Source organism: Oncorhynchus keta, chromosome 9 (assembly GCF_023373465.1).
Source record: "Oncorhynchus keta strain PuntledgeMale-10-30-2019 chromosome 9, Oket_V2, whole genome shotgun sequence".
Lineage (NCBI taxonomy): Eukaryota > Metazoa > Chordata > Actinopteri > Salmoniformes > Salmonidae > Oncorhynchus > Oncorhynchus keta.
Window position 1 is genome coordinate 7165921 of NC_068429.1, and position 27749 is coordinate 7193669.

The following is a 27749-nucleotide window of genomic DNA, read 5'->3' on the forward strand; positions in this document are numbered from 1 at the left end:
GGGCCCTGAGCTCTATGGGCCCTGAGCTCTATGGGCCCTGAGCTCTATGGGCCCTGAGCTCTATGGGCCCTGAGCTCTATGGGCCCTGAGCTCTATGGGTCCTGAGCTCTATGGGCCCTGAGCTCTATGGGTCCTGAGCTCTATGGGCCCTGAGCTCTATGGGTCCTGAGCTCTATGGGCCCTGAGCTCTATGGGGAGCTCTATGGGTCCTGAGCTCTATGGGTCCTGGGCTCTGGGAGCTCTATGGGTCCTGAGCTCTATGGGTCCTGAGCTCTATGGGCCCTGAGTCCTCTATGGGCCCTGAGCTCTATGGGCCCTGAGCTCTACAGGTCCCTGAGCTCTATGGGCCCTGAGCTCTATGGGCCCCTGGGCCCTGAGCTCTATGGGCCCTGAGCTCTATGGGTCCTAGCTCTATGGGTCCTGAGCTCTATGGGTCCTAGCTCTATGGGCCCTGAGCTCTATGGGTCCTGAGCTCTATGGGCCCTGAGCTCTGTGGGTCCTGAGCTCTAGCTCTGGGCCCTGAGCTCTATGGGCTCTGAGCTCTGTGGGTCCTGAGCTCTATGGGTCCTGAGCTCTATGGGCCCTGAGCTCTATGGGCCCTGAGCTCTATGGGTCTGAGCTCTATGGTCCTGAGCTCCTGAGCTCTATGGGTCCTGAGCTCTATGGGTCCCTCTATGGGCTCTGAGCTCTATGGGCCCTGAGCTCTATGGGCCCTGAGCTCTATGGGTCCTGAGCTCTATGGGCCCTGAGCTCTATGGGTCCTGAGCTCTATGGGCTCTGAGCTCTATGGGCTCTGAGCTCTATGGGCCCTGAGCTCTATGGGCCCTGAGCTCTATGGGTTCTGGTCATAAGATAAGGTTCCATTTGGGGTGTAAATGTAAATGTAAATGTAAATGTAATGGGTGTACACAGAAGGTTCTGTCTCTATGGAAACAAACCTGTTGTTGTCATGGTGTGTGAACAGCTGGGGTTCATTAGAGAAGTCCGGAAACATCCTCAGATCTCCTCCTGTCATGAAGTCCTGAAAGGAGAGAGGGATGGAGAGAGAAAGAGAGAGGGCGGTGGCAGAGAGAGCGATGGAGGGGTGGGGGGGTGTAGAGAGAGAGCGAGAGACAGAGAGAGACAGAAAGAGATTGAGAGAGAGAGCGAGAGAGAGAGACAGAAAGAGAGCGAGAGAGAGAGAGACAGAGAGAGAGAGACAGAGAGAGAGCGAGCGAGCGAGAGAGAGAGAGAGCAGAGTGAGAGAGAGAGCAGAGTGAGAGAGAGACAAAGAGAGAGAGAGAGAAAGAGAGAGAGAGAGAGAAGAGAGAGAGAGATGGAGGGGTGGGAGGGTAGAGAGAGCGAGAGAGAGAGAAAAATAGAGAGAGACAGAGAGAGAGCGAGCGAGAGACAGAGAGAGACAGAAAGAGAGCAAGAGAGAGAGACAGAGAGAGAGATGGAGGGGTGGGGGGTAGAGAGAGAGCGAGAGAGAGAAAAATAGAGAGAGTGCGAGAGAGAGCGAGCGAGAGACAGAGAGAGACAGAAAGAGAGAGAGAGAGAGAGAGAGAGAGAGCGAGAGAGAGAGAGAGAGAGAGACAGAGAGAGAGAGAGAGAGAGAGAGAGAGAGAGAGAGAGAGAGAGAGAGAGAGAGAGAGAGAGAGAGAGAGAGAGAGAGAGAGAGAGAGAGAGAGAGAGAGAGAGAAAGAAAGAGAGAGATGGTGAGAGGTGGAAGATGAGGTATACCATAACATTCCAGTGATTCAGGCTGACACAGAAGTTATGGATATTGATTTATTTAGGAAAAACCCACCCACAGTAGGATTGGAAAACAGCAGTCCAAAGTAGTGCACTAGATAGGGAATAGAATGTTATTTGGACGCTCATTTTATGATTATTAGTGTTTACGTTGAGGATAAATATTCAGGGGGGGTGAAGTCACGGTGGGTTTATACTGTAGCTATGTTAGAGAGGATGACTCATAGTGGGATTAAGTCTCCACACTGGTGCTGTGTGTGTGTGTGTTTCCAGATTGGTATGTGCAGTGAGATCGTCTGGAAGTCTGTAAGCACTCAGAGCGAGAGAGTGGATACATACACTACCATTCTGGCACCATTCTAACACGACACTCAGTTGCCAGGAGCCATCTGTCTGGCAAATGGTGGAACTCGTCTCCAGATTTGGCTCGGTAGGCTAGTTTGCCAGCTTGCTGATAAAGTTTTACTGCACCAAAGTTATAGGTCTGTTCCCAGAAATTGTCTTGGACAGCTGGCACTGGTGTGGCTTGCTACTTTGATCAATGTGATGACGTCGTAGATAACAGCTACTGCTGCGGAACTCAGTGCACTAATCTGTAGTTATCTTCTGTAGCACAGTTGGTAGAGCATGGCGCTTGTAACGCCAGGGTAGTGGGTTCGATTCCCGGGACCACCCATACGTAGAATTTATGCACACATGACTGTAAGTCGCTTTGGATAAAAGCGTCTGCTAAATGGCATATATATATATATTAATCATGGCAGAACAGCAACTTATGAAAACTCATTCATTGTGTCATTGGCCGCCATCGCTCTGATACTGACTCAGACCTTTTCCACTCGTTCGGTCAAAAGAACACATCTTTAATTTCGTTCCTTTGAGTCAGTAATGCCTGTAGCATGCAGAACCCCCTTCCGGCGAAACAAAAAACGTCAAATAATCATGATTCTACAAGCCCCTCGTTCACCATAGGGGCACAGCCGCAGGAAGTAGGGGTACCAAGGATAGTGCAGCACCCCCATGAAAAACATTAAAAAAAATATATGAATCCCAAAAAAATCAAATAAACATTTTCACAAAAAGAACTGAGTGTTTACTAGTCCTGTATTAGAGTAGTACTAACCCTTTACTAGTCCTGAATTAGAGTAGTACTAACCCTTTACTAGTCCTGTATTAGAGTAGTACTAACCCTTTAACCTAACCCTTTACTAGTCCTGTATTAGAGTAGTACTAACCCTTTACTAGTCCTGTATTAGAGTAGTACTAACCCTTTACTAGTCCTGTATTAGAGTAGTACTAACCCTAACCTGTATTACTAGTAACCCTTTACTAGTCCTGTATTAGAGTAGTACTAACCCTTTAGTCCTGTATTAGAGTAGTACTAACCCTTTAACCCTTTAACCCTTTACTAGTCCTGTATTAGAGTAGTACTAACCCTTTACTAGTCCTGTATTAGAGTAGTACTAACCCTTTACTAGTCCTGTATTAGAGTAGTACTAACCCTTTACTAGTCCTGTATTAGAGTAGTACTAACCCTAACCCTTTACTAGTCCTGTATTAGAGTAGTACTAACCCTTTACTAGTCCTGTATTAGAGTAGTACTAACCCTTTACTAGTCCTGTATTAGAGTAGTACTAACCCTTTACTAGTCCTGTATTAGAGTAGTACTAACCCTTTACTAGTCCTGTATTAGAGTAGTACTAACCCTTTACTAGTCCTGTATTAGAGTAGTACTAACCCTAACCCTTTACTAGTCCTGTATTAGAGTAGTACTAACCCTAACCCTTTACTAGTCCTGTATTAGAGTAGTACTAACCCTTTACTAGTCCTGTATTAGAGTAGTACTAACCCTAACCCTTTACTAGTCCTGTATTAGAGTAGTACTAACCCTTTACTAGTCCTGTATTAGAGTAGTACTAACCCTTTACTAGTCCTGTATTAGAGTAGTACTAACCCTAACCCTTTACTAGTCCTGTATTAGAGTAGTACTAACCCTTTACTAGTCCTGTATTAGAGTAGTACTAACCCTTTACTAGTCCTGTATTAGAGTAGTACTAACCCTTTACTAGTCCTGTAACCCTTTAGAGTAGTACTAAGTCCTGTATTAGAGTAGTACTAACCCTTTACTAGTCCTGTATTAGAGTAGTACTAACCCTAACCCTTTACTAGTCCTGTATTAGAGTAGTACTAACTAACCCTTTACTAGTCCTGTATTAGAGTAGTACTAACCCTTTACTACTAACCCTTTACTAGTCCTGTATTAGAGTAGTACTAACCCTTTACTAGTCCTGTATTAGAGTAGTACTAACCCTTTACTAGTCCTGTATTAGAGTAGTACTAACCCTTTACTAGTCCTGTATTAGAGTAGTAACTAACCCTAACCCTTTACTAGTCCTGTATTAGAGTAGTACTAACTAACCCTTTACTAGTCCTGTATTAGAGTAGTACTAACCCTTTACTAGTCCTGTATTAGAGTAGTACTAACCCTAGTTTACCCTTTAGTCCTGTATTAGAGTAGTACTAACCCTTTACTAGTCCTGTATTAGAGTAGTACTAACCCTTTACTAGTCCTGTATTAGAGTAGTACTAACCCTTTACTAGTCCTGTATTAGAGTAGTACTAACCCTAACCCTTTACTAGTCCTGTATTAGAGTAGTACTAACCCTTTACTAGTCCTGTATTAGAGTAGTACTAACCCTTTACTAGTCCTGTATTTAGTACTAACCCTTTACTAGTCCTGTATTAGAGTAGTACTAACCCTTTACTAGTCCTGTATTAGAGTAGTACTAACCCTTTACTAGTCCTGTATTAGAGTAGTACTAACCCTTTACTAGTCCTGTATTAGAGTAGTAGTACTTTAAGTCCCTAACCCTTTACTAGTCCTGTATTAGAGTAGTACTAACCCTTTACTAGTCCTGTATTAGAGTAGTACCCTTTACTAGTCCTGTATTAGTAGTACTAACTAACCCTTTACTAGTCCTGTATTAGAGTAGTACTAACCCTTTACTAGTCCTGTATTAGAGTAGTAACCCTTTACTAGTCCTGTATTAGAGTAGTACTAACCCTTTACTAGTCCTGTATTAGAGTAGTACTAACTAACCCTTTACTAGTCCTGTATTAGAGTAGTACTAACCCTTTACTAGTCCTGTATTAGAGTAGTACTAACCCTTTACTAGTCCTGTATTAGAGTAGTACTAACCCTTTACTAGTCCTGTATTAGAGTAGTACTAACCCTTTACTAGTCCTGTATTAGAGTAGTACTATTACTAGTCCTGTATTAGAGTAGTACTAACCCTTTACTAGTCCTGTATTAGAGTAGTACTAACCCTTTACTAGTCCTGTATTAGAGTAGTACTAACCCTTTACTAGTCCTGTATTAGAGTAGTACTAACCCTTTACTAGTCCTGTATTAGAGTAGTAGTACCCTTTACTAGTCCTAACCCTAACCCTTTACTAGTCCTGTATTAGAGTAGTAGTACTAACCCTTTACTAGTCCTGTATTAGAGTAGTACTAACCCTTTACTAGTCCTGTATTAGAGTAGTACTAACCCTTTACTAGTCCTGTATTAGAGTAGTACTAACCCTAACCCTTTACTAGTCCTGTATTAGAGTAGTACTAACCCTTTACTAGTCCTGTATTAGAGTAGTACTAACCCTTTACTAGTCCTGTATTAGAGTAGTACTAACCCTTTACTAGTCCTGTATTAGAGTACTAACTAACCCTTTACTAGTCCTGTATTAGAGTAGTACTAACCCTTTACTAGTCCTGTATTAGAGTAGTACTAACCCTAACCCTTTACTAGTCCTGTATTAGAGTAGTACTAACCCTTTACTAGTCCTGTATTAGAGTAGTACTAACCCTTTACTAGTCCTAGTACTAACCCTTTACTAGTCCTGTATTAGAGTAGTACTAACCCTTTACTAGTCCTGTATTAGAGTAGTAGTACTAACTAACCTAACCCTTTACTAGTCCTGTATTAGAGTACTAACCCTTTACTAGTACTAACCCTTTAACCCTTTACTAGTCCTGTATTAGAGTAGTACTAACCCTTTACTAGTCCTGTATTAGAGTAGTACTAACCCTTTACTAGTCCTGTATTAGAGTAGTACTAACCCTTTACTAGTCCTGTATTAGAGTAGTAGTACTAACCCTTTACTAGTCCTGTATTAGAGTAGTACTAACCCTTTTACTACCCTTTACTAGTCCTGTATTAGAGTAGTACTAACCCTTTACTAGTCCTGTATTAGAGTAGTACTAACCCTTTACTAGTCCTGTATTAGAGTAGTACTAACCCTTTACTAGTCCTGTATTAGAGTAGTACTAACTAACCCTTTACTAGTCCTGTATTTAGTAGTACTAACCCTAACCCTTTACTAGTCCTGTATTAGAGTAGTACTAACCCTAACCCTTTACTAGTCCTGTATTAGAGTAGTACTAACCCTTTACTAGTCCTGTATTAGAGTAGTACTAACCCTTTACTAGTCCTGTATTAGAGTAGTACTAACCCTTTACTAGTCCTGTATTAGAGTAGTACTAACCCTTTACTAGTCCTGTATTAGAGTAGTACTAACCCTTTACTAGTCCTGTATTAGAGTAGTACTAACCCTTTACTAGTCCTGTATTAGAGTAGTACTAACCCTTTACTTTAGTACTAACTAACCCTTTACTAGTCCTGTATTAGAGTAGTACTAACCCTAACCCTTTACTAGTCCTGTATTAGAGTAGTACTAACCCTTTACTAGTCCTGTATTAGAGTAGTACTAACCCTTTACTAGTCCTGTATTAGAGTAGTACTAACCCTTTACTAGTCCTGTATTAGAGTAGTACTAACCCTTTACTAGTCCTGTATTAGAGTAGTACTAACCCTTTACTAGTAGTAGTACTAACCCTTTACTAGTCCTGTATTAGAGTAGTACTAACCCTTTACTAGTCCTGTATTAGAGTAGTACTAACCCTTTACTAGTCCTGTATTAGAGTAGTACTAACCCTTTACTAGTCCTGTATTAGAGTAGTACTAACCCTTTACTAGTCCTGTATTAGAGTAGTACTAACCCTTTACTAGTCCTGTATTAGAGTAGTACTAACCCTTTACTAGTCCTGTATTAGATTAGTACTAACCCTTTAACCCTTTACTAGTCCTGTATTAGAGTAGTACTAACCCTTTACTAGTCCTGTATTAGAGTAGTACTAACCCTTTACTAGTCCTGTATTAGAGTAGTACTAACCCTTTACTAGTCCTGTATTAGAGTAGTACTAACCCTTTACTAGTCCTGTATTAGAGTAGTACCCTTTAACCCTAACCCTTTACTAGTCCTGTATTAGAGTAGTACTAACCCTTTACTAGTCCTGTATTAGAGTAGTACTAAACTAGTCCTGTATTAGAGTAGTACTAACCCTTTACTAGTCCTGTATTAGAGTAGTACTAACCCTTTACTAGTCCTGTATTAGAGTAGTACTAACCCTTTACTAGTCCTGTATTAGAGTAGTACTACTAACCCTTTACTAGTCCTGTATTAGAGTAGTACTAACCCTTTACTAGTCCTGTATTAGAGTAGTACTAACCCTTTACTAGTCCTGTATTAGAGTAGTACTAACCCTTTACTAGTCCTGTATTAGAGTAGTACTAACCTAACCCTTTACTAGTCCTGTATTAGAGTAGTACTAACCCTTTACTAGTCCTGTATTAGAGTAGTACTAACCCTTTACTAGTCCTGTATTAGAGTAGTACTAACCCTTTACTAGTCCTGTATTAGAGTAGTACTAACCCTTTACTAGTCCTAGTACTAACCCTTTACTAGTCCTGTATTAGAGTAGTACTAACCCTTTACTAGTCCTGTATTAGAGTAGTACTAACCCTTTACTAGTCCTGTATTAGAGTAGTACTAACCCTTTACTAGTCCTGTATTAGAGTAGTACTAACCCTAACCTTTACTAGTCCTGTATTAGAGTAGTACTAACCCTTTACTAGTCCTGTATTAGTAGTACTAACCCTTTACTAGTCCTGTATTAGAGTAGTACTAACCCTTTACTAGTCCTGTATTAGAGTAGTACTAACCCTTTACTAGTCCTGTATTAGAGCAGTACTCTAACCCTTTACTAGTCCTGTATTAGAGTAGTACTAACCCTTTACTAGTCCTGTATTAGAGTAGTACTTAACCCTAACCCTTTACTAGTCCTGTATTAGAGTAGTACTAACCCTTTACTAGTCCCTAGTACTAACCCTTTACTATTAGAGTAGTACTAACCCTTTACTAGTCCTGTATTAGAGTAGTACTAACCCTTTACTAGTCCTGTATTAGAGTAGTACTACTAACCCTTTACTAGTCCTGTATTAGAGTAGTACTAACCCTTTACTAGTCCTGTATTAGAGTAGTACTAACCCTTTAACCCTTTACTAGTCCTGTATTAGAGTAGTACTAACCCTTTACTAGTCCTGTATACTAGTATTAGTAGTACTAACCCTTTACTAGTCCTGTATTAGAGTAGTACTAACCCTAACCCTTTACTAGTCCTGTATTAGTACTAACCCTTTACTAGTCCTGTATTAGAGTAGTACTAACCCTTTACTAGTCCTGTATTAGAGTAGTACTAACCCTTTACTAGTCCTGTATTAGAGTAGTACTAACCCTTTACTAGTCCTGTATTAGAGTAGTACTAACCCTTTACTAGTCCTGTATTAGAGTAGTACTAACCCTTTACTAGTCCTGTATTAGAGTAGTACTAACCCTTTACCTAACCCTTTACTAGTCCTGTATTAGAGTAGTACTAACTGTATTAGAGTAACTAACCCTTTACTAGTCCTGTATTAGAGTAGTACTAACCCTTTACTAGTCCTGTATTAGAGTAGTACTAACCCTTTACTAGTCCTGTATTAGAGTAGTACTAACCCTTTAACCCTTTACTAGTCCTGTATTAGAGAGTAGTACTAACCCTTTACTAGTCCTGTATTAGAGTAGTACTAACCCTTTACTAGTCCTGTATTAGAGTAGTACTAACCCTTTACTAGTCCTGTATTAGAGTAGTACTAACCCTTTACTAGTCCTGTATTAGAGTAGTACTAACCCTTTACTAGTCCTGTATTAGAGTAGTACTAACCTTTACTAGTCCTGTATTAGAGTAGTACTAACCCTTTACTAGTCCTGTATTAGAGTAGTACTAACCCTTTACTAGTCCTGTATTAGAGTAGTACTAACCCTTTACTAGTCCTGTATTAGAGTAGTACTAACCCTTTACTAGTCCTGTATTAGAGTAGTACTAACCCTTTACTAGTCCTGTATTAGAGTAGTACTAACCCTTTACTAGTCCTGTATTAGAGTAGTACTAAGTCCCTTTACTAGTCCTGTATTAGAGTAGTACTAACCCTTTACTAGTCCTGTATTAGAGTAGTACTAACCCTAACCCTTTACTAGTCCTGTATTAGAGTAGTACTAACCCTTTACTAGTCCTGTATTAGAGTAGTACTAACCCTTTACTAGTCCTGTATTAGAGTAGTACTAACCCTTTACTAGTCCTGTATTAGAGAGTAGTACTAACCCTTTACTAGTCCTGTATTAGAGTAGTACTACCTTTACTAGTCCTGTATTAGAGTAGTACTAACCCTTTACTAGTAGTAGTACTAACCCTTTACTAGTCCTGTATTAGAGTAGTACTAACCCTTTACTAGTCCTGTATTAGAGTAGTACTAACCCTTTACTAGTCCTGTATTAGTACTAACCCTTTACTAGTAGTACTAACCCTTTACTAGTCCTGTATTAGAGTAGTACTAACCCTTTACTAGTCCTGTATTAGAGTAGTACTAACCCTTTACTAGTCCTGTATTAGAGTAGTACTAACCCTTTAGTCCTAGTCCTGTATTAGAGTAGTACTAACCCTTTACTAGTCCTGTATTAGAGTAGTACTAACCCTTTACTAGTCCTGTATTAGAGTAGTACTAACCCTTTACTAGTCCTGTATTAGAGTAGTACTAACCCTTTACTAGTCCTGTATTAGAGTAGTACTAACCCTTTACTAGTCCTGTATTAGAGTAGTACTAACCCTTTACTAGTCCTGTATTAGAGTAGTACTAACCCTTTACTAGTCCTGTATTAACCCTTTACTAGTCCTGTATTAGAGTAGTACTAACCCTTTACTAGTCCTGTATTAGAGTAGTACTAACCCTTTACTAGTCCTGTTTACTAGTCCTTTACTAGTCCTGTATTAGAGTAGTACTAACCCTAACCCTTTACTAGTCCTGTATTAGAGTAGTACTAACCCTTTACTAGTCCTGTATTAGAGTAGTACTAACCCTAACCCTTTACTAGTCCTGTATTAGAGTAGTACTAACCCTAACCCTTTACTAGTCCTGTATTAGAGTAGTACTAACCCTAACCCTTTACTAGTCCTGTATTAGAGTAGTACTAACCCTTTACTAGTCCTGTATTAGAGTAGTACTAACCCTTTACTAGTCCTGTATTAGAGTAGTACTAACCCTTTACTAGTCCTGTATTAGAGTAGTACTAACCCTTTACTAGTCCTGTATTAGAGTAGTACTAACCCTTTACTAGTCCTGTATTAGAGTAGTACTAACCCTTTACTAGTCCTGTATTAGTACTAACCCTTTACTAGTCCTGTATTAGAGTAGTACTAACCCTTTACTAGTCCTGTATTAGAGTAGTACTAACCCTTTACTAGTCCTGTATTAGAGTAGTACTAACCCTAACCCTTTACTAGTCCTGTATTAGAGTAGTACTAACCCTAACCCTTTACTAGTCCTGTATTAGAGTAGTAGTACCCTAACCCTTTACTAGTCCTGTATTAGTAGTACTAACCCTTTACTAGTCCTGTATTAGTACTAACCCTTTACTAGTCCTGTATTAGAGTAGTACTAACCCTTTACTAGTCCTGTATTAGAGTACTACCCTAACCCTTTACTAGTCCTGTATTAGAGTAGTACTAACCCTTTACTAGTCCTGTATTAGAGTAGTACTAACCCTTTACTAGTCCTGTATTAGAGTAGTACTAACCCTTTACTAGTCCTGTATTAGAGTAGTACTAACCCTTTACTAGTCCTGTATTAGAGTAGTACTAACCCTTTACTAGTCCTGTATTAGAGTAGTACTAACCCTAACCCTTTACTAGTCCTGTATTAGAGTAGTACTAACCCTTTACTAGTCCTGTATTAGAGTAGTACTAACCCTTTACTAGTCCTGTATTAGAGTAGTACTAACCCTTTACTAGTCCTGTATTAGAGTAGTACTAACCCTTTACTAGTCCTGTATTAGAGTAGTACTAACTAGTCCTGTATTAGAGTAGTACTAACCCTTTACTAGTCCTGTATTAGAGTAGTACTAACCCTTTACTAGTCCTGTATTAGAGTAGTACTAACCCTAACCCTTTACTAGTCCTGTATTAGAGTAGTACTAACCCTAACTAGTCCTGTATTAGTAGTACTAACCCTAACCCTTTACTAGTCCTGTATTAGAGTAGTACCTAACCCTTTACTAGTCCTGTATTAGAGTAGTACTAACCCTTTACTAGTCCTGTATTAGAGTAGTACTAACCCTTTACCAGTTTACTAGTCCTGTATTAGAGTAGTACTAACCCTTTACTAGTCCTGTATTAGAGTAGTACTAACCCTTTACTAGTCCTGTATTAGAGTAGTACTAACCCTTTACTAGTCCTGTATTAGAGTAGTACTAACCCTAACCCTTTACTAGTCCTGTATTAGAGTAGTACTAACCCTAACCCTTTACTAGTCCTGTATTAGAGTAGTACTAACCCTTTACTAGTCCTGTATTAGAGTAGTACTAACCCTAACCCTTTACTAGTCCTGTATTAGAGTAGTACTAACCCTTTACTAGTCCTGTATTAGAGTAGTAACTTTACTAGTCCTTTACTAGTCCTGTATTAGAGTAGTACTAACCCTTTAACCCTTTACTAGTCCTGTATTAGAGTAGTACTAACCCTTTACTAGTCCTGTATTAGAGTAGTACTAACCCTTTACTAGTCCTGTATTAGAGTAGTACTAACCCTTTACTAGTCCTGTATTAGAGTAGTACTAACCCTTTACTAGTCCTGTATTAGAGTAGTACTAACCCTTTACTAGTCCTGTATTAGAGTAGTACTAACCCTTTACTAGTCCTGTATTAGAGTAGTACTAACCCTAACCCTTTACTAGTCCTGTATTAGAGTAGTACTAACCCTTTACTAGTCCTGTATTAGAGTAGTACTAACCCTTTACTAGTCCTGTATTAGAGTAGTACCCTTTACTAGTCCTGTATTAGAGTAGTACTACCCTAACCCTTTACTAGTCCCTGTATTAGAGTAGTACTAACCCTTTACTAGTCCTGTATTAGAGTAGTACTAGTACTAACCCTTTACTAGTCCTGTATTAGAGTAGTACTAACCCTAACCCTTTACTAGTCCTGTATTAGAGTAGTACTAACCCTTTACTAGTCCTGTATTAGAGTAGTACTAACCCTTTACTAGTCCTGTATTAGAGTAGTACTAACCCTAACCCTTTAAGTCCTGTATTAGAGTAGTACTAACCCTTTACTAGTCCTGTATTAGAGTAGTACTAACCCTTTACTAGTCCTGTATTTAGTACTAACCCTACTAGTCCTTATTAGAGTAGTACTAACCCTTTACTAGTCCTGTATTAGAGTAGTAACTAACCCTTTACTAGTCCTAACCCTTTACTAGTCCTGTATTAGAGTAGTACTAACCCTTTACTAGTCCTGTATTAGAGTAGTACTAACCCTTTACTAGTCCTGTATTAGAGTAGTACTAACCCTTTACTAGTCCTGTATTAGAGTAGTACTAACCCTTTACTAGTCCTGTATTAGAGTAGTACTAACCCTTTACTAGTCCTGTATTAGAGTAGTACTAACCCTTTACTAGTCCTGTATTAGAGTAGTACTACTAACCCTTTACTAGTCCTGTATTAGAGTAGTACTAACCCTTTACTAGTCCTGTATTAGAGTAGTACTAACCCTTTACTAGTCCTGTATTAGAGTAGTACTAACCCTTTACTAGTCCTGTATTAGAGTAGTACTAACCCTTTACTAGTCCTGTATTAGAGTAGTACTAACCCTTTACTAGTCCTGTATTAGTACTAACCCTTTACTAGTCCTGTATTACAGTAGTAGTAACCCTAACCCTTTACTAGTCCTGTATTAGTAGTACTAACCCTAACCCTTTACTAGTACTAACCTAACCCTTTACTAGTCCTGTATTAGAGTAGTACTAACCCTTTACTAGTCCTAACCCTTTACTAGTCCTGTATTAGAGTAGTACTAACCCTAACCCTTTACTAGTCCTGTATTAGAGTAGTACTAACCCTTTACTAGTCCTGTATTAGTAGTAGTACTTTACTAGTCCCTAACCCTTTACTAGTCCTGTATTAGAGTAGTACTAACCCTTTACTAGTCCTGTATTAGAGTAGTACTTTACTAGTCCTGTATTAGAGTAGTACTAACCCTTTACTAGTCCTGTATTAGAGTACTACTAACCCTAACCCTTTACTAGTCCTGTATTAGAGTAGTACTAACCCTTTACTAGTCCTGTATTAGAGTAGTACTAACCCTTTACTAGTCCTGTATTAGAGTAGTACTAACCCTTTACTAGTCCTGTATTAGAGTAGTACTAACCCTTTACTAGTCCTGTATTAGAGTAGTACTAACCCTTTACTAGTCCTGTATTAGAGTAGTACTAACCCTTTACTTGTCCTGTATTAGCGTACCTATAGAGCATCTGTAGCGCATGCTAAACATTTCAGCGCCTCCACCCACCAACATCTCCGCGGCTGTGCATATGGGGCTTATTGGAGCAGTCATCGGTGACTGAAACTTATGGTCGGATTCGAGTTTATCGTTGAAGGAATGAGTGTTACATTGAGGCCTGTACTCTGGAGCGGGATCGATTTGGAGGTGGAGTGTCCGTCATGGTCTGGGGCGGTGTGTCACAGCATCATCGGACTGAGCTTGTTGTCTTTGCAGGCAATCTTAACGCTGTGCGTTACAGGGAAGACATCCTCCTCCCTCATGTGGTACCCTTCCTGCAGACTCATCCTGACATGACCCTCCAGCATGACAATGCTACCAGCCATACTGCTCATTCTGTGCCTGAGTTCCTGCAAGACAGGAATGTCAGTGTTGTGCCATGGCCAGCAAAGAGCCCGGATCTCAATTCCATTGAGCACGTCTGGGACCTGTCGGATCGGAGGGTGCGGCCTAGGGCCATTCCCCCCAGAAATGTCCGGGAACTTGCAGGTGCCTTGGTGGAAGAGTGGAGTAACATCTCACAGCAAGTTCTGGCAAATCTGGTGCAGTCCATGAGGAGAAGATGCATTGCAGTACTTAATGCAGCTGGTGGCCACACCAGATACTGACTGTCACTTTTGATTTTAACCCCCCTTTGTTCAGGGACACATTATTCCATTTCTGTTAGTCACATGTCTGCGGAACTTGTTCAGTTTATGTCTTAGTTGTTGAATCGTATGTTTATACAAATATTTACACATGTTAAGTTTGCTGAAAATAAATGCATTTGACCGTGAGAGGACGTTTCTTTTTTTGCTGAGTTTATATATATATATTTGTAAAAACATATATGGGGGATAGGAAATGATGCCGACAATTACATTGACAGAAGCTACATTCTGCCTGCAATATCTACCCCCATAAGCACAAAGAGATCTGGGACCAGGCTCGTTAATATAGCTGAGATATACAGATAAAACTAGACCTAAAGTCAGCTGTTTATTATGGAACTGAATTGCGTGGTGCTTCTATTTTAGTCTTGTAGCAGAGTAGCATTTCATTCAAATAAAATCTAAAAGGCAGAGAGTGTACCTGGTTGAGCCTCTCTACAGATGGCGAGGAGTGGGATCTGAAGTGCTGTGGTGCAGGCCTCTCCTCAGAGTGTTCTAGAAGATCCTCCGCTGAGGCGGACTTCCCAGAGCTGCGGGCTGGAGCCGTTCTTTCAAAGGCCACATCGCCTCGCTGGCTCCGGAAAGCCTCGTAGGCCTTGGCTGGGACTCCCTCCAGAGGCCTGTTGGATCCAAATCCAGTGGGGTGTTGGTGGGAGGTGGAGACTGAGGTGGGGGCCTGGGCATGGATGTGTGGTGTGGTCACCCTGCCTGGGTAGATACTGTCCTGGAGCTGCAGACCAGGAGGCAGGGTGGAGCAGAGCCTTTCCTCACCAGACAGGCTCCTTTCTGGGTCAAACAGATCCTGGAGAGAGGCTAGGCTGGTGGTGGAGGTGGAAGAGACACTCTGGGTGTCTGTGAAGGGCTGGAGGTAGGCACTGTGGGGCCGGTGACGATGCTGTCTCTCCTCGGACCTGTCCCTGTCCCTGTCTGTCCTCCAGCCTCTCTTCCTCTCCATGTAGTCGGCCAGGGCATCCTGCTGCAGCTGCCAGAGCTCCGGCCGGGAGACGGCTAGACCAGCCCGGGAGCCCTGGAGGGCCTGAGGAGCCTGGGAGCTGGAGCTCAGGCTGCGACTGGTTGCCACCTCAAACATCCTCCTGCGGTCTGCCACGCTGGTCTCTGTGCCTTGGAACAGGATCTGCTGGTGCTGGGCACTCCTCCTCGGGTCAGACTCTAACCCCACCTAGAAGAGAGGCACAGAGTCAGTGCAGCCCCCCCCTGAATGGAGGGCAGTAAGGTAGCACAGTGATGTTAGTTATGTTGCATACATGAAGTAAACGCATAGTGGGTCGATTTCCACAACAACTACGAGCGTTAAAAGCCTGAGACTAAACCCACACTGTAGCAGTGTAAAGCACGTCCGTGCACAGATCATCTCAATGTCGGCGGTGGTGTTTGTTGCAATGCCACCTCGCTGAGTCTACCTTTAAGTACTTTGATCCAAGATGGCGGCATCCTGGATACGTTCACCTACCTCGTGCATGCTCTCTGGCTCAGAGTACGATCTCTTCTTCTGCTCCATGGTGAGCCTCTTACGCCCACCGATTCGGGCCGGGACTGTTGGGCCCAAGGCTGGGACACTGGGGAGCTCTGGGGGGCTGAACCTCTCGGGCTTGGGGGTGACAAGGTGCCTCTCTTTGGGGGTGTGAGGGGAGGTAGAGGTGGTTGGGGCTGGGACTGGGTCTGGGGTGGTGATCGTGTGCCTCTCTTTGGGGGTGTGAGGGGATGGAGAGGTGGCTGGGGCTGGGACTGGGTCTGGGGTGGTGATCGTGTGCCTCTCTTTGGGGGTGTGAGGGGACAGGGGAGTGCCTGGGGCGGAGGCTGGGACAGTGGTGGTGACAATGGAGGATTTGGGACCGGTCTTGGGGGCCACTGCCTTCCGCTCCAAGGATAAGTGCTTAGCAGGGACAGGAGGGGGGTTGTTGTTGACACCAGGAGTGGCGTTGTTGTTGACACCAGGAGTGGCGTTGTTGTTGACACCAGGAGGGGGGTTGTTGTTGACACCAGGAGTGGCGTTGTTGTTGACACCAGGAGTGGCGTTGTTGTTGACACCAGGAGGGGGGTTGTTGGAGCTCTGGTTAGAGCTGGAGCTGATTCCCAGGTCCCTGCGTCTGAAGGAGGTGGATCGGAGCACCTTGGACTGGGCATCCTTGATACTGTCCCTGTAGGCCCGGTTAAAAGACGTGTCCTGGATGGTCCCCAGTAGGTCCTGCAGGTCATCCCTCCAATGGAACTCTCTGCCAGAATCACAATCACTTTTATTAGCTACACACAATAACATATGCCAGGACGTAGACCTGGGGAAATGATTCTAACTACAATAAACTGAACAGATATAATTCACATTAGGTACAGTAGAGCAGTTACCTGTCCCTGTCATGGCCGTTCTCCTCCTGGTTTCCCAGTTGGAAGGTGCTCCTGCTCCTCTGTAGAGCCAAGCCAGGGTTCGGGTCCATGGGGTTAGGCTGGTGGTGGGGGTCCCTGGAGGTCTGGGGCTTGGCTTGGTCATAACTTCCTGGCCTCTGCTGCTCTGCGTAATGATGACCCTTTTGGGCCACTGTAGTTTTCCCATGATGTGCGCTAGAGGAGGAGCTCCGTGTTCTGCAGGTGCTGCTGGGGCTGCTGCTTCTCTCCAGCATGTTGCGCAGGTCATCCATTCCAGTACCATAGCTCATGGCCCTCTCATGGTGCTTGGGCTGAGGCTGGGGCTGAGTTGGACGGGAGGAGGAGGAGGGTCCTAGGTTGGTGTGGGTGGCATTGATGCTTTGACTCCTCTGCTTCCTCTGCTCGTGGCGCTCAAACCGGTTTACCTTCTCCAGGACAGACGGGTTCCTCTGGTGGCTGCTCCGACTCCTAGTGGAGCTCTCTGGACTGGCACAACGTTGAACCTCCGCCAGGGCATTCTCTAGCCGGGTCAGGGGGTGCTCTGGTCCCCTCTGGTTCTTCTGGTGATGGGGTGGACTGGGGTCGCTGTAGTGCCGGATGGGGGACCTGGACCTCTGGTTATTGACCCGATGATCAGGCCCTTTGGCTGGGATACTGCTAGTCCTGATCCGCTGAGGAACGTGGACCTTGGATATCTTAGTGGGCATGGTAGTGGGAGGGTCTGGATGAGGGTCTGGATGGCTGTGTTCAGTGTGTCTGACCTGATGCTTCTCAGTGTAACTCTCTGAGCCTTGGGAATACCTGGGTAGCCTCTCTCTCCGCGGCTGGACTGGAGTGTATGGGTCCCTCCTCTCCTGGCCTATGGACTGGGCTGAAGAGGGTCTGTACACCTGACCCTGTCCATGACCCTGCTGGCTCTGCCTTCGGGAGACGGTTTGTCCCTCCCCCTTCAAATGAGACCCGGAGAGACCCAGTTTGGTTTGGGTCTCCTCATGTCCTCTGTCACCCCCTCTGTTAACAGGCTGGGCTGGCTGTTTGGTTGGAGGCGGAGCTAAGTCATGCTGAGGCTGGTTGGAACGGGTGACATAAGAGTTGAAAGTGTTGCTTTGGTATCTGTTCTCTACAGATACCTCGATCCCTGTATCCACACTGACCCCCACCCCTAACCCCTGGAGCTCTCTCTGTCTGCTCAGACTGCTCTCCCTGGCCAGGCCTGGGTACACACTGCTGGGGCTGGGGCTGGGGCTGCTGGTGGGCATCTCTGCATAGTGGGTCTCCGGAGGGGGCACTGGGTAGATGCCCTGAGGCGACATGAGGCGGCCAGATGTATTCTGGGGCTGAGGGGGCTGGGGGACTTGACCCACGCCCTGTTTGGGCTTGATGGTGGGGCTAGAAGAAGAAGAGGAAGAAGAAGAAGAAGAGGAAGAACCTTTACAACACAACGTACAGCAACAACAGAACAGGAGAAACTGGAACAAAGACAACGTACAGCAACAACAGAACAGGAGAAACTGGAACAAAGACAACGAACAGCAACAACAGAACAGGAGAAACTGGAACAAAGACAACGAACAGCAACAACAGAACAGGAGAAACTGGAACAAAGACAACGAACAGCAACAACAGAACAGGAGAAACTGGAACAAAGACAACGAACAGCAATAACAGAACAGGAGAAACTGGAACAAAGACAACGTACAGCAACAACAGAACAGGAGAAACTGGAACAAAGACAACGAACAGCAACAACAGAACAGGAGAAACTGGAACAAAGACAACGTACAGCAACAACAGAACAGGAGAAACTGGAACAAAGACAACGAACAGCAACAACAGAACAGGAGAAACTGGAACAAAGACAACGTACAGCAACAACAGAACAGGAGAAACTGGAACAAAGACAACGAACAGCAAAAACAGAACAGGAGAAACTGGAACAAAGACAACGTACAGCAACAACAGAACAGGAGAAACTGGAACAAAGACAACGTACAGCAACAACAGAACAGGAGAAACTGGAACAAAGACAACGTACAGCAACAACAGAACAGGAGAAACTGGAACAAAGACAACGAACAGCAACAACAGAACAGGAGAAACTGGAACAAAGACAACGTACAGCAACAACAGAACAGGAGAAACTGGAACAAAGACAACGTACAGCAACAACAGAACAGGAGAAACTGGAACAAAGACAACGTACAGCAACAACAGAACAGGAGAAACTGGAACAAAGACAACGTACAGCAACAACAGAACAGGAGAAACTGGAACAAAGACAACGAACAGCAACAACAGAACAGGAGAAACTGGAACAAAGACAACGAACAGCAACAACAGAACAGGAGAAACTGGAACAAAGACAACGTACAGCAACAACAGAACAGGAGAAACTGGAACAAAGACAACGTACAGCAACAACAGAACAGGAGAAACTGGAACAAAGACAACGAACAGCAACAACAGAACAGGAGAAACTGGAACAAAGACAACGAACAGCAACAACAGAACAGGAGAAACTGGAACAAAGACAACGAACAGCAACAACAGAACAGGAGAAACTGGAACAAAGACAACGAACAGCAACAACAGAACAGGAGAAACTGGAACAAAGACAACGTACAGCAACAACAGAACAGGAGAAACTGGAACAAAGACAACGTACAGCAACAACAGAACAGGAGAAACTGGAACAAAGACAACGTACAGCAACAACAGAACAGGAGAAACTGGAACAAAGACAACGTACAGCAACAACAGAACAGGAGAAACTGGAACAAAGACAACGTACAGCAACAACAGAACAGGAGAAACTGGAACAAAGACAACGTACAGCAACAACAGAACAGGAGAAACTGGAACAAAGACAACGTACAGCAACAACAGAACAGGAGAAACTGGAACAAAGACAACGAACAGCAACAACAGAACAGGAGAAACTGGAACAAAGACAACGTACAGCAACAACAGAACAGGAGAAACTGGAACAAAGACAACGTACAGCAACAACAGAACAGGAGAAACTGGAACAAAGACAACGTACAGCAACAACAGAACAGGAGAAACTGGAACAAAGACAACGTACAGCAACAACAGAACAGGAGAAACTGGAACAAAGACAACGTACAGCAACAACAGAACAGGAGAAACTGGAACAAAGACAACGTACAGCAACAACAGAACAGGAGAAACTGGAACAAAGACAACGTACAGCAACAACAGAACAGGTAACTGCCGAAATAATGGAAACACTTCAGTAAATGAGGGATACAAAGTACAGTGCTATTCGGGAAAGTATTCAGACCCCTTGACTTATTCCCCATTTTGTTACGTTACAGCCTTATTCTAAAATTGATTCAATTATTTTCCTCTCATCAATCTACACACAATACCCCATAACAACAAAGCGAAAACAGGTTTTAAAAATGTTGGCAAATCTATAAAAAAAAATGGAAAACAGCAAATACTTATTGACATAAGTATTCAGACCCTTTGCCTTTCAGACCCAGACTCTAAATTGAGCTCAGGTGCATGCTTGTTTCCATTGATCATCCTTGAGATGTTTCTACAACTTGACTGGAGTCCACCTGTGGTAAATTATATTGATTGGACATGATTTGGAAAGGCTCACACCTGTCTATATAAAAGGTACCACAGTTGACATTTCCTATCAGTCATATCTACATGTAGACAGAGCACTAACGTCAGGTACAAAAGCACAGCTCCTGACTCACGCAGAAGCTAATGGATACAATAGAATAAATACCTGCTCTCAGGACTCTTCTCTATGACGGTGTGGAGCTGGCCCTCGGCCCCGTAGGAGCCCTTCCCCGAGCCGGAGGCCACGGAGCCAGAGGAGTGGTACCAGGAGGAGGTGGACCCCTTGTGGAGAGCCCTGAGGGAGCGAGTCTGATCCAGGCTGGACCAGGAATTGGGCCTCTCGTGGTGTCTGATCGCCGCGTAGCTGTCACTCCGCATGGGAGGAGCCGGCGCCCCCTTCAGGCTTTCATAGGAACTACGGCTGGCGGATTGAGACTGACCCCAGATTGGTCCAACGCTGTGTCGTTTGGGGTTATTACCGCCGTTGCTTCCGCCACTGCTGTTATTACAGCTACTACTGCCGCGGTGACAGGAGGCCTTGCCCCCACTATGAGAACCCGCCCCGCCGGCCTCGTGGTTGCGTAGCAACGCAGCGGAGCTGACCTCGTGCTCTTGGGCACCTCCCTGCTGGGGGTCGTAGACCGTACGGATGTATCGGATGTCAGCATGCTGCATGCCCTCCGCCATGGCCCCTCCCCCTCCTCCGCTAACCCCACCCCTCTGTGGAACCGTCTCCATGGAGTATGACCTCTCCTTACTAAAGGTCGGAGTGGCCGCTAGGTACTCTGGGATACTAGAGCTGGTAGAGAAGGAGGAGTAAGCTGAGTCCCTTTTGCTGTGAAGGTGGTCCATGCTGTTGGAGGACTTGGAGGCAGACAGCTGGTGGCAGGAAGAACTGTAGAGAGGAGAGGAGAGGAGAGGAGAGGAGGGGAGGGGAGAGGAGGGGAGGGGAGGGGAGAGGAGAGGAGAGGAGAGGAGAGGAGGGGAGAGGGGAGGAGAGGAAGAGGAGGGGAGAGGAGGGGAGAGGAGAGGAGTTATTTGATCCTTACTTGATTGAATGATTTGATTACATAATAAAGGTAGCAGGCTGAGACACCGGAGACAGACAGCATCGTGGTCCTTCTGTGGCTCAGTTGGTAGAGCATGGCGCTTGTAACGCCAGGGTAGTGGGTTCGATCCCCGGGACCACCCATACGTAGAATGTATGCACACATCGCTTTGTAAGTCGCTTTGGATAAAAGCGTCAGCTAAATGGCATATATTATATTATTATTACACACATTGAAAATGATTGAGGATAAAAAAAGGCCCTATTAACAAGAGCAGAACCTGTAGGCTGGGTGGCCGTGGTGCTCCCCAAGGCTCTCCATACTTCCTCTAGAACTGTACTGGTCTGGACTCTTCCTCAGGTAACCTGGGTCGTAACCTGACAGGTCTGTAGTGGACGCACTGTGGAAGAGGAGAGAGATGGAAAGAGAGAGAGAGAGTTTTTAGAAAATAATTTAGAGATAGACAGCAATAGACTCGTAACCAAAGAGCTGCCTGCATAGAACACTACTACTGACCAGGGCCATATTCCCTACATAGTACACTACTACTGACCAGGGCCATATTCCCTACATAGTACACTACTACTGACCAGGGCCATATTCCCTACATACTACACTACTACTGACCAGGGCCATATTCCCTACATAGTACACTACTCCTGGCTAGAGCCAGGTCACTGTCTGTCTGTATGTAGTCTGCATATCTGTGTGTAGTCTGCATGTCTGGTGTAGTCTACATGTCTGTGTGTAGTCTACATGTCTGTGTGTAGTCTGCATGTCTGTGTGTAGTCTACATGTCTGTGTGTAGTCTACATGTCTGTGTGTAGTCTGCATGTCTGTGTGTGGTCTACATGTCTGTGTGTGTAGTCTGCATGTCTGTGTGTAGTCTGCATGTCTGTGTGTAGTCTGCATGTCTGTGTGTGGTCTACATGTCTGTGTGTAGTCTGCATGTCTGTGTGTGTAGTCTGCATGTCTGTGTGGAGTCTGCATGTGTGTGTGTAGTCTGCATGTGTGTGTGTGTGTGTGTGTGTGTTGGGGGATGGTGGAGGCCCAGTGTTGGTTGTTATTTCTGCAGCGGTAATGAATGTGATGAGGACGTCAGCACAATCGCTCTCATAGCAACGTTCCCTCATCCATGAGCAACACAGCTGCATTACCCTCTTCCACATTACTCTCAGAACTGAAGAGGCTGCAATGTGCCTCTCTGTCTCTCTCTTTCTCTCTCTCTCTCTCTGCCTCTGCAAATAACACTGCAACCGCATTGGACGAGCCAAGACGCTCCGAGTGGGAGTCACAGTTGTCATGGGAACGGTAGAGGTGAGGTGTCATCAGGAATGTCCCTCTGTAGTTGAAAGATGACGTCAATACCCACCTCCCCTCTCTTTTTATATGTGTGTGTGTGTGTGTGTGTGTGTGTGTGTGTGTGTGTGTGTGTGTGTGTGTGTGTGTGTGTGTGTGTGTGTGTGTGTGTGTGTGTGTGTGTGTGTGTGTGTGTGTGTGTGTGTGTGTGTGTGTGTGTGCCTCCACATTGACTCTGTACTGGTACCCCTGTATATAGCCTCCACATCGACTTTGTACCGGTACCCCTGTATATAGCCTCCACATTGACTCTGTACCGTAAAACCCTGTATATAGCCTCCATATTGACTCTGTACCGTAACACCCTGTATATAGCCTCCACATTGACTATGTACCGTAAAACCCTGTATATAGCCTCCATATTGACTATATACCGTAAAACCCTGTATATAGCCTCCACATTGACTCTGTACCGTAACACCCTGTATATAACCTCCACATTGACTATGTACTGTAAAACCCTGTATATAGCCTCCACAATGACTATGTACCGTAAAACCCTGTATATAGCCTCCACATTGACTCTGTACCGTAACACCCTGTATATAGCCTCCACATTGACTCTGTACTGGTACCCCTGTATATAGCCTCCACATTGACTCTGTACCGGTACCCCTGTATATAGCCTCCACATTGACTCTGTACTGGTACCCCTGTATGTAGCCTCCACATTGACTCTGTACTGGTACCCCTGTATATAGCCTCCACATTGACTCTATACTGTAACACCCTGTATATAGCCTCCACATTGACTCTGTACTGGTACCCCTGTATATAGCCTCCACATTGACTCTGTACCGGTACCCCTGTATATAGCCTCCACATTGACTCTGTACCGTAAAACCCTGTATATAGCCTCCACATTGACTCTGTACCGTAACACCCTGTATATAGCCTCCTCATTGACTCTGTACCGGTACCCCCTGTATATAGCCTCCACATTGACTCTGTACCAGTACCCCCTGTATATAGCCTCCACATTGACTCTGTACCGGTACCCCCTGTATATAGCCTCCACATTGACTCTGTACTGGTAACCCCTGTATATAGCCTCCACATTGACTACGTACCGGTACCCCCTGTATATAGCGTCCACATTGACTCTGTACCGGTACCCCCTGTATATAGCCTCCACATTGACTATGTACCGTAAAACCCTGTATATAGCCTCCACATTGACTATGTACCGTAAAACCCTGTATATAGCCTCCACATTGACTATGTACTGTAAAACCCTGTATATAGCCTCCACAATGACTCTGTACCGGTACCCCCTGTATATAGCCTCCACATTGACTCTGTACCGGTACCCCCTGTATATAGCCTCCACATTGACTCTGTACTGGTACCCCCTGTATATAGCCTCCACATTGACTCTGTACCGTAAAACCCTGTATATAGCCTCCTCATTGACTCTGTACCGGTACCCCTGTATATAGCCTCCACATTGACTCTGTACTGGTACCCCCTGTATATAGCCTCCACATTGACTCTGTACAGGTACCCCCTGTATATAGCCTCCAAATTGACTATGTACCGGTACCCCTGTATATAGCCTCCACATTGACTCTGTACCGTAAAACCCTGTATATAGCCTCCACATTGACTCTGTACCGTAACACCCTGTATATAGCCTCCACATTGACTCTGTACCGGTACACCCTGTATATAGCTTCCACGTTGACTCTGTACCGTAAAACCCTGTATATAGCCTCCACATTGACTCTGTACCGTAACACCCTGTATATAGTCTACACATTGACTCTGTACCGGTACCCCCTGTATATAGCCTCCACATTGACTCTGTACCGTAACACCCTGTATATAGTCTCCACATTGACTCTGTACCGGTACCCCTGTATATAGCCTCCACATTGACTCTGTACCGGTACCCCTTGTATATAGCCTCCACATTGACTCTGTACCGTAATACCCTGTATGTAGCCTCCACATTGACTCTGTACCGTAAAACCCTGTATATAGTCTCAACATTGACTCTGTACCGTAACACCCTGTATATAAGTCTCCACATTGACTCTGTACCGTAATACCCTGTATATAAGTCTCCACTTTGACTCTGTACCGTAAAACCCTGTATATAGTCTCCACATTGACTCTGTACCGTAACACCCTGTATATAGCCTCCACATTGACTCTGTACCGTAACACCCTGTATATAGCCTCCACATTGACTCTGTACCAGTACACCCTGTATATAACCTCCACATTGACTCTGTACCGTAACACCCTGTATATAGCCTCCACATTGACTCTGTACCAGTACACCCTGTATATAGCCTCCACATTGACTCTGTACCGTAACACCCTGTATATAGCCTCCACATTGACTCTGTACCAGTACACCCTGTATATAGCCTCCACATTGACTCTGTACCGTAACACCCTGTATATAGTCTACACATTGACTCTGTACCGGTACCCCCTGTATATAGCCTCCACATTGACTCTGTACCGGTACCCCTTGTATATAGCCTCCACATTGACTCTGTACCGTAAAACCCTGTATATAGCCTCCACATTGACTCTGTACCGTAAAACCCTGTATATAGCCTCCACATTGACTCTATACCGTAACACCCTGTATATAGCCTCCACATTGACTCTGTACTGGTACCCCCTGTATATAGCCTCCACATTGACTCTGTACCGGTACCCCCTGTATATAGCCTCCACATTGACTCTGTACCGTAATACCCTGTATATAGCCTACACATTGACTCTGTACCGTAAAACCCTGTATATAGTCTCAACATTGACTCTGTACCGTAACACCCTGTATATAAGTCTCCACATTGACTCTGTACCGTAATACCCTGTATATAAGTCTCCACTTTGACTCTGTACCGTAAAACCCTGTATATAGTCTCCACATTGACTCTGTACCGTAACACCCTGTATATAGCCTCCACATTGACTCTGTACCGGTACCCCTTGTATATAGCCTCCACATTGACTCTGTACCGTAATACCCTGTATATAACCTCCACATTGACTCTGTACCGTAACACCCTGTATATAGCCTCCACATTGACTCTGTACCAGTACACCCTGTATATAGCCTCCACATTGACTCTGTACCGTAACACCCTGTATATAGCCTCCACATCGACTCTGTACCAGTACACCCTGTATATAGCCTCCATATTGACTCTGTACCAGAAACACCCTGTATATAGCCTCCACATTGACTCTGTACCGTAACACCCTGTATATAGCCTCCACGTTGACTCTGTACCGTAATACCCTGTATATAGCCTCCACATTGACTCTGTACCAGTACACCCTGTATATAGCCTCCACATTGACTCTGTACCGTAACACCCTGTATATAGCCTCCACGTTGACTCTGTACCAGTACACCCTGTATATAGCCTCCACATTGACTCTGTACCAGAAACACCCTGTATATAGCCTCCACATTGACTCTGTACCGTAACACCCTGTATATAGCCTCCACGTTGACTCTGTACCGTAATACCCTGTATATAGCCTCCACATTGACTCTGTACCAGTACACCCTGTATATAGCCTCCACATTGACTCTGTACCAGAAACACCCTGTATATAGCCTCCACGTTGACTCTGTACCGTAACACCCTGTATATAGCCTCCACATTGACTCAATCATCGATGCTTGGCTGCCGTTTGACAAATAAAAAATGATCTCGCAAATTTCGTCCCTAATAATCTGGTCATGTAGGCTATTCGTGAGCTCCAATAGATAGAGCTCTGCACAGATACAGTATCTAGAACGGAGTGTCCAATACTGAAGTGGGCACACCTGCTAAATAACGCAAATTGTTTTGTGTGGGAAAACTATTAGTAGATTGGAAAATACGATGTAAAGCCATTTAACTTTTATTTTTTATTAGGTACATGAGAATTTAACTGCAAAATGTATTTTTATTTGTGTTTACTACGTCATCACGCACAGCATTGTACAGTTGAAGTCGGAAGTTTACATACACTTAGGTCGGAGTCATTAAAACTCATTTTTCAACCACTCCACAAATGTATTGTTTAACAAACTATAGTTTTGGCAAGTCAATTAGGACATCTACTTTGTGCATGACACAAGTAATTTTTACAACAATTGTTTACAAACAGATTATTTCACTTTGAATTCACTGTATCGCATTTCCTACCTTCAAACTCAGTGCCTCTTTGCTTGACATCATGGAAAATCAAAAGAAATCAGCCAAGACCTCAGAAACAAATTGTATACCTCCACAAGTCTGGTTCATCCTTGGGAGCAATTTCCAAATGCCTGAAGGTACCACGTTCATCTGTTCAAACAGTAGTACACAAGTATAAACACCATGGGACCACGCAGCCGTCATACCGCTCAGGAAGGAGATGCGTTCTGTCTCCTAGAGATGAACGTACTTTGGTGCGAAAAGATGCTGGAGGAAACAGGTACAAAAGTATCTATATCCACAGTAAAACAAGTCCTATATCGACATAACCTGAAAGGCCGCTCAGCATGGAAGAAGCCACTACTCCAAAACCGCCATAAAAAAGCCAGACTACGGTTTGCAACTGCACATGGGGACAAAGATCATACCTTTTGGAGAAATGTCCTCTGGTCCGATGAAACAAAAATATAACTGTTTGGCCATAATGACCATTGTTATGTTTGTAGGAAAAAGAGGGAGGCTTGCAAGCCGAAGAACACCATCCCAACTGTGAAGCACAGGGGTAGAAGCATCATGTTGTGGGGGTGCTTTGCTGCAGGAGGGACTGGTGCACTTCACAAAATAGATGGCATCATGAGGCAGGACAATTATGTGGATATATTGAAGCAACATCTCAAGACACAGGAAGTTAAAGCTTGGTCACAAATGGGTCTTCCAAATGGACAATGACCCCAAGCATACCTCCAAAGTTGTGGCAAAATGGCCTAAGGACAACAAAGGCAAGGTATTGGAGTGGCCATCACAAAGCCCTGACCTCAATCCTATAGAAAATGTGTGGGCAGAACTGAAAAAGCATGTGCGAGCAAGGAGGCCTACAAACCAGACTCAGTTACACCAGCTCTGTCAGGAGGAATGGGCCAAAATTCACCCAAATTATTGTGGGAAGCTTGTGGAAGGCGACCTGCAATGTTTGACCCAAGTTAAACTATTTAAAGGCAATGCTAACAAATACTAATTGAGTGTATGTAAACTTCTGACCCACTGGGAATGTGATGAAA

At 44.2% G+C, this 27749-nt stretch overlaps 1 protein-coding gene across 1 annotated transcript in view; it reads right to left on the bottom strand.

Annotated features, from left to right (window-relative positions):
- The window catches only part of LOC118380269 (protein Shroom3-like), a 196133-nt gene that overhangs the window by 47982 nt on the left and 120402 nt on the right, over positions 1-27749 (bottom strand). The window contains exons 5-10 of the mRNA XM_052525020.1: positions 21456-21575; positions 20293-21021; positions 16509-17915; positions 15616-16378; positions 14566-15324; positions 939-1021 (exon numbers count right to left, since the gene is read on the bottom strand). Of these exons, the coding sequence (XP_052380980.1) occupies positions 939-1021; positions 14566-15324; positions 15616-16378; positions 16509-17915; positions 20293-21021; positions 21456-21575 (3861 nt within the window). The remainder of the gene's footprint in view (positions 1-938; positions 1022-14565; positions 15325-15615; positions 16379-16508; positions 17916-20292; positions 21022-21455; positions 21576-27749) is intronic.